The sequence below is a fragment of the Danio rerio genome, chromosome 14, assembly GCF_049306965.1.
Source record: "Danio rerio strain Tuebingen ecotype United States chromosome 14, GRCz12tu, whole genome shotgun sequence".
Classification (NCBI taxonomy): Eukaryota; Metazoa; Chordata; class Actinopteri; order Cypriniformes; family Danionidae; genus Danio; species Danio rerio.
In genome coordinates, this window is record NC_133189.1 from 56,240,001 (window position 1) to 56,255,000 (window position 15,000).

The 15,000-nt window shown below is 36.5% G+C and overlaps 1 protein-coding gene and 1 long non-coding RNA gene across 3 annotated transcripts in view; one reads left to right on the forward strand and one right to left on the reverse strand.

Moving 5' to 3' along the window:
* LOC137487628 (uncharacterized) overlaps nucleotides 1-15,000 on the reverse strand; it is a 545,963-nt gene that overhangs the window by 518,453 nt on the left and 12,510 nt on the right. The gene's annotated exons all lie outside the window — the stretch shown is intronic.
* pdlim7 (PDZ and LIM domain 7) overlaps nucleotides 1-15,000 on the forward strand; it is a 120,982-nt gene that overhangs the window by 61,240 nt on the left and 44,742 nt on the right. Inside the window, exon 5 of one of the 2 annotated variants that reach the window (NM_200840.2) lies at nucleotides 2,505-2,674. Within the exon in view, the coding sequence (NP_957134.2) occupies nucleotides 2,505-2,674 (170 nt within the window). 2 annotated transcript variants of the gene reach the window in all.

The window sequence follows — 15,000 nt, forward strand, 5'->3', positions numbered from 1 at the left end:
TACATATATATATATATATATATATATATATATATATATATATATATATATATATATATTATTGTTTTTAGAATTTAATTAATAAATATAGTAATTTAAAATAAAATAATCATTAAATTAATTTTGATAACATAATAATTGTTATTAATTTAATTTTGCCCTAATGTTTTGATATTTGTATTTATTAATTTAATTAATTAATTTATTTATAATTTTTTTATTGTATTTCTTATTTTTAATTATTTAATTTAAGTTATATTTACTTTATTTTAATTTAATTTTATAAATTTATTTTTATATAATATTATTTTTATTTATTTTAATTTCTTATTTTTTATTATATTTAGTTATTTTATTGTAGTTATATTTAATTATTATTTTATTTCTTTTGTTTATTTCTTTTGTTTGTTATATTTACATTTTTTTCTTTTATTAATGTTTATTTTATATTTTGGTATTTTTATTATTTAATTTGATATTTTTGTTATATTTAGTTTTTTTGTTATATTTACTTGATTTTATTCTTAAGTTTTTTAAAAAAATTCATTTTGTTATTTATTTATATTTACATACATTTTTATTTGATATTTTATTATTGTTAATGAATATTTTTTATTAATTTTTTTATTTATTAATTTATTTGTCAGTCACTTTTAGACCAACCACTAAAGTGAATGGATTGTTTAAACCAATAGTGATTCTTTCTCATTCATAGCTCATTTATAAGTTGCAAGTTTCATGGCTCTGTTTGTTCTCTTGTGCTGGTTGCGGAACATTGTGGAAGTTTTGGGTGTTTCTTTTGTTGCATGATTCAGATGTTAAACATCTTTCTTTTGGCCTTGCTTAAACCGCATTTACTTGTTGCATTCGTGGTTTGGTTGAATTTGCATTGCACAGAATGCACAAACCCAGACTGAATCAACAGCAGGCCATGCTCATAAGCGTACAGGGAAATATATGCCATTGAGAAAGAAAATTTGCAAATGAAGTGCTTGATACATAGTTTAAGATTTGTGTTTTCTTATGTGCTTTTGTGTGTGTGTTTTTTTTTAAGAATGTATAATTTATTTTCTTAATACATTGTAATTTTAAAAATGTATTTTATACATTTTATATTTTATTTTATTTTAATAAATATTATTTTAATTTATTTATATAATTTGTTTTATTCAGACATTTCATTTCATTACATTATTATATTATATAATTATATATTTTAAATTTATCATTTGCATTCATGTTACATTGTAATTTTTAAAATAAATATTTTAATTTACTTTATTATATAGTTCTATAATATTTGTATTTAAATGCATGCATAATTGATGTAATAAATTTTATATTGTTTTTTTTTCTTTGCCGTGTAGTTATTTTTGTTTTCAAATGAATAAATAACTGGTTATTTAATAAAAATAAATGTTAATGGTAGCTTTAGTGAAAATGATGGCAATGCAAGTAAAACACAACGCATATTTTTATTACATTTACTTTTTGCCATGAAAATGATGACAACCTATGTAATCCTATTTATCTTAAACTGCTTCCAATACAAACTAGAACAAAATTCAGATTATTAATGGGAGAATTGTCGCCCTCGTGTGTCTGCAGTAAATCACAGCACAGAGTCATATAACTCCAGTCATATCACTGGTTCACAGAACTTTTAGGATAAATATTCGTTATTTATATGTTCATATATTATTTAGTATATTATTTTTGTTTATTTTATTGATAATTTATTGATACAAATAATAAACTAAAAGAATATACTGTATGTTATTGAGAATTTTATGAAAAATGACATAGTATATATATATTATATACTATATAATATATATATTTAGTATATATTTGTTTATTATTTTTTTATCAATTTTATAATATACCTTTTTATTTAATACGTTTTATATTAGTAACATTTTATTTTTTTATTTTAGTTGTTTTATTAGTTTTGTATTTTTTTTTATCCTAAAGTAATCCTAAACATTTAATTTCTTTTTTCTAATGAATACAAATATTTCATTTATGTTTTCTATTAAATATTAATTTAAATATTTGGAAAAAATATTTTTAGAAACTTGTTGCCATTAAATTACCACAGTAGGAATAAAAATACTATTTTCTACTGGTTTAAATCATTTATGAAATCTCTTTTAATTTTCTTTTTTCCCTGTTGAACGCACAAATATTGTTTTAAACCATTGACTTTTTGTCTACTATGGAATTTAATGGCTCCCAGTTTGCAACATAAAGTCTCACCTATTAAGTTTTGTGTTGAACACAGAACAATATTTGTTTGAAGCCATCAACTTCAGTTGTATTGTTGTTTTCATTCTATGGTATTAAATGGCAACCAGTTTCCAAAATGCTGACAGAATTGTCATTTTGGGTGAACTATCCCTTTAAGCATTTAAACCTTGTCTGGGGTTGTGCATTTGTGTGTGTGTGAGCATGATCTAATCTGCATGGTGTTGTTTTTGCGCTGTGTGTTTCTCCACATTCAGGACTCACTCACATCTTCATCCAGTCAGCCTAAATACTCGTTCGCTCCGAGCACCGCTATAAACAAGATGGCGCGGCCATTCTCTGCTTCCCCTGGCAGTGGCAGTGCGGGTCCTGTCATCAAGCCGGTGTCGTACGCTCTCAAACCTGCCCTCAGCTCACCGCACAACGGGTATGTCAACAACAGCAGCTCCACATCGGAGTATATAGCTCATTTAGAAAGTCAAAACGGGGACAGAGACATGCGTACTCCAAGTTTTGTTCCCCCAAGCAAAAAAAAGTTTGTTCTCTCTCTTCAAAACCTGTCATAGGGGGAGTCGAGTAAATACAGTTGAAACCAGAAGTTTACACACAGTCTAAAAAAGGACCATAACTATTTAAAAAAACAAGGCTGATGGTAAATAATGCTATACGTTTACTATTTTAGGTCTGTTAGGATTACCTAAATGATTTACATTTGCTAAATGGCAGAATAATGAGAGAATTTTTTCATTAATTTCTAGACAGTCAAAAGTTTACACACATTTCCTTGGTATTTTTTTTCGCTTTGCTTTTAAACTGTATGACTTTGGTCAAATGTTTTGGGTCTCCTTCCACAAGCTTCTCACAATAGTTTGAAAGAATTTTGTCCCATTCCTCCTGACAGAATTGCTGTAACTGAGTCAGATTTGTTAGCTGTCTTGCTCGCACAAGCTTTTTTCAACTCTACTCAAATTTTCTATAGGATTGAGATCAGGGCTTTGTGATGGCCACTCCAAAACATTCACTCTGTTGTCCTTAAAGAGCCATGAACCCCCCGTTTCAGCAGGATGTCTTCACACCTCTAGTTTGGAAAAAGTCAGGAAAGTGGGTGTGTCTAGCTCTGTTTAGGTGGGAGTGTTGGGGGAGGGGAAATGGGCAGGGTTTGAATAAAAATGGGAGTTGCCATTTGGGCACGGGCTGAGGACCGAGGAAAAACAAACACACACACACACACGCAGGGGAGAAGGACAGTGTGTTTAATGACGGTGAAATGTTTGATACAGCACGTCGTATAAGAGAAAAAAGCCTCGGCATTTGTCTGTAACTTGGATGCACTCAGTAGGTCAGAAAGCCGAGTTTGTGTAGACTATCCTGTCGCAAAATGAGGCGAAAATACACCACGACAGTCGGCAAAAGTTTGCTTACAGTGTTCATGTGTTTACACTCAGAGAGCAGCGTTTACAGCGGATCTTTCAATATTGTAGTGATATTAACAAACTGTAAACTAATTAACATAGAAATCATTTTGACTAAGGTCTGTCTGTAAACACTGAAAGAGTTCTGCTGACCATACCAACTATAACTTTGTCATCTGAATGAACAAAGAAAGGGCGCTGGGGTCCGTTCTTCGTACGTGGATTACTCAGTTAGCTGGATTTGGATATTGACGATTTGACAAGATCCAGGATCGTTTCGTTCTTCAAAGCTGATCCGAGAGTTGTTGTCATGGCAACAGTTCTGCTAGGTCAAACCTGATTGGGAGCAGGTTCAATTCATATAAACAGGATTAGATCGGCTCAGTTCAAGCAAAGATAATGCAGAAAGTATGTACCGAATTCTGATATTTTCTTACAGTAGTAGTTATATACACTTGGGAAAATGGTACATATTTTTTAACTATATATATAAAGTTATAGTCATTAATAAAATAAATAAAGTTATACATATTAATAAAACGTATGCAATCTGCACCCTCGAAATGAAAGCACAAAGACTGCCACCTGGTGGTGCAAAGAGAACTTATTGATATGAACTTTTTAGATCGCTTTAGTACAAATTGTGTACAATAGAAATGCACAATATGTGACTTTTTTTAAAAGCAATAATACATTTATGCAGTCATAAACATGTTTTGACAATTAAAACAGGTGATTTGATGCTTCACAAAAGTTGCAGACGCCTTTACCAATATGAAAATGCTTTTGGAAACATCCAGTTATTCTTTACACCGATTAAAAAAACGGTTACTATAATAAAGAAAATCTTTTCTAAATGTGGAACTAAATACACTGATTTGCATTGAAATACACGATGATACTCTTGACACATGAAAGTGTAAAGCCTGCAGCTCACAACAAATGTGAAGTTACTGCGTGTCATATTTAACAAGCCGTTTACTGCTAATTTGATGTAATTTTGCTCACATGGATAATTGAATATTAATCAGATGATGTCATTACGCAGCTGTGCCGTCAGCCAATCGTTGCATTGCTGATCATGATTTCGAGGATCGATAGATCTGTCCTTAACAACAAACGCAGCGATCTCAGATCAGTTCATCCAGATATTCTAATCTGATTTGCGAACTTGTTTGGAGAACCAAATTAGCGAGAGATCAGTTATCAATATTAAAATATCCAGGATCTGCCAAATCATCTTAGATCTTTTAAGCGAGGTACGAAGAACAAACCCCTGATCGGGAGCAGGTTCAATTCATATAAACAGGATTAGATCGGCTCAGTTCAAGCAAAGATAATACAGAAAGTATGTACCGAGTTCTGATATTTTCTTACAGTAGTAGTTATTTACACTTGGGAAAATGGTACATTATTTTTTAACTATATATATAAAGTTATAGTCATTAATAAAATAAATAAAGTTATACATATTAATAAAACGTATGCAATCTGCACCCTCGAAATGAAAGTACAAAGACTGCCACCTGGTGGTGCAAAGAGAAAACTTATTGATATGAACTTTTTAGATCGCTTTAGTACAAATTGTGTATAATAGAAATGCACAATATGTGACTTTTTTTAAGGCAATAATACATTAATGCAGTCATAAACATGTCTTGATAGTTAATATGCCGGTGATTTGATGCTTCACAAAAGTTGCAGACGCCTTTACCAATATGAAAATGCTTTTGTAAACATCCAGTTATTCTTTACACCGATTAAAAAACGGTTACTATAATAAAGAAAATCTTTTATAAATGTAGAACTAAATACATTGATTTGCATTGAAATACATGATGAATACTCTTGACACATGAAAGTGTAAAGCCTGCAGCTCACAACAAATGTGGAAGGTTATTGCGTGTCATATTTAACAAACGGTTTACTGCTAATTTGATGTAATTTTGCTCACATGGATAATTGAATATTAATCAGATGATGTCATTACGCTGCTGTGCCGTCAGCCAATCGCTGCACTGCTGATCATGATTTTGAGGATCGATAGATCTGTCCTTCATAACACACGCAGCGATCTCAGATCAGTTCATCCAGACATTCTAATTTGATTCGCGAACTTGTTTGAAGAACCAAATTAGCGAGAGATCAGTTATCGAGATCAAAAGATCCGGGATCTGCCAAATAATCTTAGATCATTTAAGCGAGGTACGAAGAACGAACCCCTGATCTTACACACTTACCAAATCTGTAGACAGGATAATCAGCACATACTGGAGCTGCGTCTTTTGCTAAAGGAGACGAGCAGCAAATCCGGATCTCACCATTGATGAGAAATGCTCTCTGCCGTCTGAACACTGTTTCAGGTACAGTCTAAGAAAGCTAGCATGCATATGAATGAAGTTACAGCGCTTACGTAATAGAGCGCGCTGATTGGTTTGGACCAAGTCTAACTCATGAATGAATGCAGCACACTCAGAGACGTAATACAGGACACCTTGGTACAGACGTCCAGTCTACACGCTGGAATACACGATAAGATCTCATGGCCGTAACGCAGCTTTCAAAAATTACGAATTTGCACGAAATAATGCAAAAACAACCAATTTTTTACTTTTTAGTGAAATATCTGTGTCCTAATAGTGTTTTTAGCAGTGTGGGACACATATACGACTGTCAACAGCTTAAAACATGTGTTTTGGTGTTTTGTGACCCTTTAAAGCACATTTGAACTAGGTTGGCAGTGTGCTTAGGGTCATGGTCTGTATGGAAGACCCATTTGTGACCAAGTTTTAATGTCCTTGCTGATGTCTCGAGATGTTGCTTCAGTATTTCTACATAATGTTCTTTCTTCTTGATGCCATCTGTGCTAAGAAGTGGATCACATCCTTGTGAATTCTATTGCACTGATATGGAGTTATCATGAGCTAAGGTGTCTTTAGTTGTGCTTTTTTACTGTCAGTATTTAGTCAGTATACTGTTGCCAGCTGAAACCTAAAGTGCTGATGAGGTTGTTACGACCCTGGTCTAGGGTGCCAAGAAAATAATCTAAAGCATGCGACAAATAAATTATATTTTCATTTAAAATGCTTTCTTTAAAAAAGGTCTTGAATTGTTTTTTTTATATACCCTGATATCTATATATATATGTGTGTTTTTGTAATGATGGAGCTATCAGAACTATCTATCTGATGGTAATGGAATGGAGTGGCTACTGGTGAAGGGAAGGGGCTGATTGTGATGTTGGGGAGGGGCTACTGATAATGTGGAGGTGCTGATGGTGATGAATGGGAGGGGCTGCTGATGAATGGGAGGAGCTGATGGTGAAGGAAAAGAGCTATTGGTCAATTACTTGTAGAATAAAGACACTGTTGCATTGTGTTGTAATTGTTTTCCAGAAGGTTGCGAAAATACAAATGTTTTTATTGAGGTCATCACAGTTTCAGTTTGTGTAAATAAGTAGGTAGGCAGTAAGGCAAGCAGACAGGCAGGCAAGCAGGTAGGTAAGTATGTAGGTAGGTAGGTAAGCAAGTAGGTAGGTAAGTAAGTAGGTAGTAGTACCTACCTACCTACCTACGCACCTACCTACTTACTTACCTACCTACTTACTTACCTACCTACCTACTTACCTACCTACTTACCTACCTATGTTACTACTAGGTAGGTAAGTAAGTAGGTAGGTAAGTAGGTAGGTTGGTTGGTAAGCAAGTATGTAGATAGGTGAATTAGTAGGTATGTAAGTAGGATTTATATAAAGCACAGGTGTCAAACTCAGTTTCAAAAGGGCCACAGCTCTGCACAGTTTAGTCCCAACCCTAATTAAACACACCTGATCAAACTAATTGAGTCCTTCAGGCTTGTTTGAAACCTACAGGTAGGTGTGTTGGAGCAGGGTTGGAACTAAACTGTGCAGGGCTGCAGCCCTTCAGGAATTGAGTTTGACACCCCTGATATAGAGCATTTATTGTGTCTGGTCATATACCCAAAGTGCTTCACGATCACGAAAGGGGTCTGTCCCCACTCTACCACCAGTGTGCAGCTCCACTTAGATGATGTTACGGCAGCCACAGGACAACGGCACCAGTGCTGCACCACACACCAGCTATAGGTGTAATGGAGAGACTGTGATAGAGCCAATTGGATGGGGATGATTGGGAGGCTGTGATGGGTAAGGGCAGATGGAGGGAATTTGGCCAGGACACCAGGGTTACATCCCTACTCTTTGCGAGAAGTGCTATGGGGTTTTTAATGACCACAGAGAGTCAGGACCTCAGTTTAACGTCTTCTCTGAAAGAATGTCCTACATTGTCACACTCGAACTTAATAATTGTCCCACTGTTTGTTTGGTAATTGTCCGGCTAAATGTCTCTCTGTACTGCTGAGAATAGACCCCTGCCAGATTATGCCTCAACAGTGTAAAGCTTATTAGGTGGATAATTGTGTGGTAGGGTTAATATGTGGAGAATAATCAGCTTGGATAAGGCCATCAGGTAGAGATTTCAAGGAAAGGATCCTTCATCTGGCAGGAGTGTTATTTTTGGCGATTCCATTTTTTCAATGGAGAGGGAAGGAACGTTTCGCCCATGCCAGTTTCGCCCCATGCCATGCCCCCAGCTATGACACAATACTGACCAAGTTAAAAGTTATGTGTTGTACTTTAAGAAAGTTATATTACAAATTTTTAAATGGTCAAAATGACTGGCTCGGTAGTTCTTGTGTTTAATTTTATAGTGTTTTCATGAGCACTTTTGACCTTCGTGGTTGCACATATTGCGCACGTGTTTGTGTGATAAAGCAGCGGTGTCTGTTCTCCTTGTTGGAGGTTTTTAGATGTTCATTGGTGTGGGAAGTGTTCACAATCTGCTCTTCATCTGTTTTCTCTTTTCTGCCAAACTTTAACAAGCAGGTTTATTTACGGTGATGAAAAGAGCAGTGAAGTGTTGGAGCTGGAGCAGGACACCGCTGGCCTTGTTGTTGTGGTTTTGTGAAGTCAGGTTGGGGTCGGAGTGTGTGTGTGTGTTGCTGTTTTTAGAGTGGAGACGCTGCTGTAGAATCTGCTGAGTGTGTGTCGGCTCAATTACTCTACAGCTTTACTTAGAAAAGATCCCGTACACCGTAAAGCTGAACGCAGCAGATTTGAGCAAATGATGACGATATTTGAAAGAACAAAACAAACACGCCCATAACTGAAGACTCCTTTATATCTCAGCTGTTTTTGGACACGCCCCTTATTGCTGATTGGCTGCAGGTGTGTTTGTGGACTGGCCTGACAGAAGAGAAAAATTATTATTATACTTATTTCATAGGGGTGTGAACCTACACTGGTCTCACAGTTCGGTTACGATCATCATGCCATCGATTTGGTTTAATTCCATATCTCAGTACACTGACGATGCTTTTCATACACAATTATATTTTACTTCACAGCACAGGAATTCTTGTATTAAGATGTATAATTTTAAAATACATTATATATGTATTTGTAATTCAATTTAGTCCTTTAATACAAGCAGTCAGATATAGGAACTGTACCTTTAATTTGACCTGCTCAAGGAAAACACTCAAGTATATGCACATAACTCATACACATAGATATATTCACTAGATATCGCATAGGGACCCTGAGCATGCGTCAATAGCGCCGCCACATTGGTACAGTGCTCCCAGGAGAAGTGTCATTCAACCTCACTACTCAAGACAGTGTTATTACGTGAAGATGCGGGACTTTAGCGCTGTCTACGGGTGTAGTAACGAGCAAACAAAGAAAACAAAGCACAAAGGCAGAACATTATAATAGGTAATATTATGTTTTTTTCTGTTTTCGTATGTTCTGAACTTTTGTGCTAATCAGGTAATGTTATTGATGATAACAGTCACTTACTGCATTCACCATACGGCAAAGCAGCTCCAACTCGCACTAAACACTCGGCTTATGCTAGTTTTGTTGAATAAAATCAGCAAACAACGCAAAAGAAATATGACAACGAGATGCTGCGCTGCCGGAAACTTGTATTATTGTCTGCTAGTGAATGAGTCGTTCATAACGGAGATTCATTGACAAGCGAATCGCTCCCTCCGTCAGTATGAGAAGTGAAAGCAGGAGAGGAGCTGTGTTTCAGGACATGATTAGATCAAATTTAACAGGGAGGGTGAATAGTACATTTCTGTACACACAAACACAAGCTTTTCGTCAGGAATGTCCGTGCGGTCACTGATCCATCAATGTAGAAAAGTGATGTACAGTTATAATTTTCGTAATTAGAAAAAAAAATTACATACTAACATCCAGGAAAACTCCCGATCATAGATATACGTGTATATGTGTATATCTCTGGCTTTGGATGGCCACAGTCCTCCACTGTACCTTGGTCCCGCATTCATTTCAAAGGAGCGCTACCCTGTAGCAAGATGGCAGTGCTATTGACGCATTCCGCCCAATAGACAACAATAGGCCAGGCGACATCTAATGTACATATCTATGACTCATACATATCAGTACATAACTCAAGATCATGCACAGAACAGCATGATCATTTAAAGCAAATGAACCGATGTAAATATCATCCCACTTGCTTTTTAAGCTTTGTCGAGTGAGTTTTTACACCCTTTTGATTGGTCACGCGCTCAACAGGAAGGAATGCGATTGGCTCTAGGAAGCTGGCGCTGTTCACCGATAAGTGACACTGATAATCGGATGCGGCGATCACAGCTGATCCATGATAGACGAAAACTCGCTGCTCAAGTATTACTGTAACAGCTGAGAAGAGAGGAAACGTCATGCCAGCAGGTCAAATGGGCGACAGTGAGAGAAAGAAATGTAGTTTACTTTCATTTTCCTCACAGCGGTACAATCGGGGCTTCTGCTGTAACATCAGTGTCAGTAAATGACTGTCCAGCAAACACATGCAGTGAATTGTGCAGAGTTTCTGCATTTTAATTACCTGCACTCGCCTGCCTCGTCATAGTATTCCACTGCGACATAGCGTCACTACATAATAACCGGTTGATTATTACTGAACTGATATCGAATTGCTTGAGTCTACATCGCGGTGCACTGAAGAAACGGTTAATTTGGACACCCCTATTATTTCATATTCTGTATGGAGGTGTTGGGGGTAATTATTTAGTGTTTTGTTGTATTATTCTTATGTTTATTTATTTCGTATTTAGTTCTATATGTATCTATTAAATATTTTTTTATTTCTTTAATTAATTAAAAAAATCTTTATATATTTATGTATCTATTTTAATTCATTTATTTTGTTTAATTATTTAGTGGCTCAGTGACTTAATCGAATCGCAATTGCGTTTTGAAACGTCGCATTTAGTTAATCGCATGAGGCTGTAATATGGAATATATAAGTATTTTTTTATTTCCCCCACCCAGAGCAAATGCGTGACTGCGACTGTGTGTGATAGTCTTACTAGCCAATTGAGTGAGCACACTTTCCTTCTGCCCATCAGAACTTTTCAATCTGCCTCTTATCAGCCATGTTAATTTGCTGAGTGTTCTGCATTTTTACAGCTATTTTTTTGTTTGTATAATATCTGCACTTTCTCCCTAATTTGAGTTCAACTTGTTTACAGAAAGGTAAGGGTACAGTTTATTCGTGTTCACTGTTTGCTTTAGAGAAAAATTAGTTTAATTTCTGAATATTTAAAAATGAATTTGAATAAATGTTGGAGTAAGTTAATATCTTTTCAGTTCCCAATGCACTCACTGCATTTTAGCAGTAAGAAGCTACAGTACAGAATTAAAACTGAAGCTTGACTACAAAATTAAACCGCAGATGAAATCACAATCGTAATATTTGTCAAAAAAATAGCGATTTTTACTCCAAATCGCACAGCCCTAGTATTAGTAGTATTGGCGGTGTTAGTAGTATTACAGGGTCCCCGCGAGTCCTTAAAGTCTTGAAATGTCTTAAATAAAATTTTCGATTTTTAAGGTCTGAAAATGTCTTGAATTCCATAATTTTCCATAAGGAGGTCTTAAATTTCATGTGGGATCTTAAATTTCATGTCCAACTCGTCTTTTTTATACATTTTTTTCAACCGCTATTTGACCAGCGCAACATTTGGGGGCAGCACTTCGTGGGTGCAACCTGCATCATTCCATAGGTGACATACAAGTGATTGATGAATGCGTTGTGTTGATACTTCACCACCACGGCATTTTGCAAAATCGCAAGCATGGGCAAATGTTTGTTTGACAATTGGTTGGAGGACGAAAAGTATCGGGGGTGGCTAAAGAAAACAGCCAGTAATCATGAAGGGAGGTGTGCTTTATGTAAAAAGACGATAAAACTGGGGACAATGGGCCGCAAAGCGCTCGATTCACACATAAAAGCAGAGAAGCACAAAACGTATGTGTAGTCGCAGGCAAGTAGTTTGCCCATATGTATGTTCTCATCGAGCACTTCGACCTCAGCCTTCCACAAGGCTGTCCACTTCTAGCAATGCCTTCAGCAGCTTTGCGAATATAGTTACATTTAAGGCCGAAATACTGTGGGTATATCAAACCGTAAGCCGCCGCCACCACTCGTACACCTCAAATGAGGACGTCCACTAAGTTTTTCAAGCAATGTTCCCTGACTCAGAGTGTGCGAGTACGTTCACATGTGGAAGAGACAAAACGGTATATTTAGCACGATTTGGTGTTGCCCCATACCTAAAGAAAAAACTAATTTCACGAGCAAACAAGGACGCTTTCATCATAATGTTCGATGAGTCCAAGAACGCAGCAACGAAGACTTAGACTTGCACTTTAGACGTTGATCAACTGAGGAGACCGGTACCCTGTGGTCAGGGTTGTAAGGTCAATCAGCACTAGGCATAAAAGTTTTTGCGTCCCTTTGACCTGTCTTGAGCGTCACGTGGCTCTGGTGAGTTGTGCCATGCTAATACTTCACCACATCATTCTGTGTTGACACACTGAACACTTTCCTGTTTTTTTTTGTTTAGGTAAAGTCTTAAATTTGCATTTTAGAGGACTTAAAAAGGTATTAAAAGGTCTTAAATTTCCTGTTAAAAAATGTGCAGATACCCTGTATTAGTATTGGTATTAGTAGTGGTGGCAGTAGTCGTAGTAGGTGTTGTTGTGATATTTCAGATTGTTTTTGTAATGCCTATAGACCTTTTTCATGGCTGCTGCATGGAGGGCGCCATAGCGACCAGCGTCTTCTGGTAGAATGCTAAAAACTTCCGTTTACAGCGTGTACAACTGGTAATTTGCGCTTCGAAAATGGGTTTCAATAACGTTTTTAATGGATAAGAGTGTTTAGAAATGTGTCTGTTAAAGCCGTTATAATCTGTCAAATGTGGTTCAAGCGCGTCAGAAATACGAGAAAAACGTTCTAATTCACGTGACTGCCGTCAGAAATAGTGTGTGTGTGCGTTCCCAGCCTGTCAGCTGTTAGCTCGGCAGCTCATTAACACACACACACACACACACACACACACACACACACACACGCGCGCGCACGCATAGAGAGAGAGAGAGAGAGAACCAGAGTACTGGCACAAAAGTTAACAGGTATGAAAGTCGTGCAATTTACAAAAATGAGCAATAAAAGTCTGTTATTGATCCTCTGCTGCTGATTTGCTGTTCATTCTAATTCTAATAAATCTTCATTCTAGCCGTTTGTGTTTTATTTCGTGTGTTGTTTTCACCACGGTTTGTGTTTTTCTCTCATTTCGAAATGACACTAGTCTATATTTTCACTTTGTCACAGTTATTAAATCAGTGTGTCAGTGGCACAGTACAGGCTACGTGTGTGTGTCAAACATTTTGCTGAACTACATTAGTTTGGGCTGGTTATATATTTGAAATAAAGAGAAAATGTTGACTTTAGCGATGACGAGGCTTCATTTAAACTGCAGAAGATGCCGTCTGACAACGAGGGGAAAACACCTCACAGCAGCTCTTTTCCATCCTATTAGATCGCATTTCTTTAAATGATCAGTCCAGGAGATGCTGCTGATGGACAACAGTATTAGTTCAAAGAAGATAAAAGCAGGTAAAATAGAGTAAAACTATCGTTTCAAAGCTGTCCAAATGTGACCGTTTACACGCATCAGCTGCTGACTGGAAGTTCTTCGCATTCTCCTTGCGCATACACGCAAAGCATCATGGGTAATTTTGCGTTCCAAGAAAAAGGTCTATATATTACTAATAATGGATGTTCATTATGTTTTTCAGTAGGTTTTTTTATGAATAAATGCAGTATTAAGTCAGTTGGCCATGCATTTCATAAACAACCAATTGTTTAACTTTAATTATTAATGAAATAATGCATTGTGAATAATGTTTATATATAGAATTTTTAAAATCCCATTTAAGACTAGCAGTTTTACTTGATTGCTAAATCACAGTTTCTGAACCCTTGCTTTATTTGCTCGTCTTTTGGGTTGAGTCAGGCCAGAACACTTCTGTCTTGAAGCTTGAAGCCTCCTGTGTGCCATATACGGTCCTGACATGATTACTTCCCTATATCACCCCATGCTAAATCCATGACTTGCAGCAGATTTACTCTGGTGTAGGGTTGTCTAGCATACACTTTCCATAAAACTATTCAATCAGATTCAGGAAATGTGGGTATGGAGATTCATAAACTGCCCATTGCACTCATCTTCTCAAATTGTTTTTCATAACATGCTTAGACACTCTCCCTCCCACCTTCAACAACCTGTTTGCTTATATCGGTTGTCACATCATTTGAAAAACATGACATTAATTTTGAGTGGATCTGTTTAATCAATGACATCTTTTCTCTATTTGCATTTGATTGTTGCTGCTTGTGTTTACCAGCATGGATGATGTGTGCGTTGGAGTGCAGAATGTGTTTTGAGAATGAGAATGACTTTAGAGTTTTGCTGAAAAGTCTAATGCTGTGTTCACACCAGACGCGGAACGCACAGATAAATCGCGCTTTTTGCGCATAAATAGCCGTGTGAACATGTTTACTCGCTTCATTCGTGTGTCAAATTCACTTCAGAACAGATGTGGATTCGCGTGATGGGCAGGGCTTCTGTCTGCCCGAAGACTCTAGCTTCATAGCTAAAAGGCTAACATGGATTTTATGAAGAAAATAACAGTGTTTATGTGCTTTATGAAGACTGAAAAACAGCGTCGATACGTTTAGGACCGTGTCTGAGTCCACTACATCCTTTCAGAGGTGCATCCAGCTCTGTGAGCTCATAAACTCCTCCGGAAACTTAACCTGGATGACGGAGGCTTTCAGCGGTGCTTCTGACTGAGCCAAGCCCAGTTTGATGAACTGTTGTCGGTGAAGGCTGGAGGATTTCCCAAGGAACACCGACAACAGGTTCTACGTCACAATCA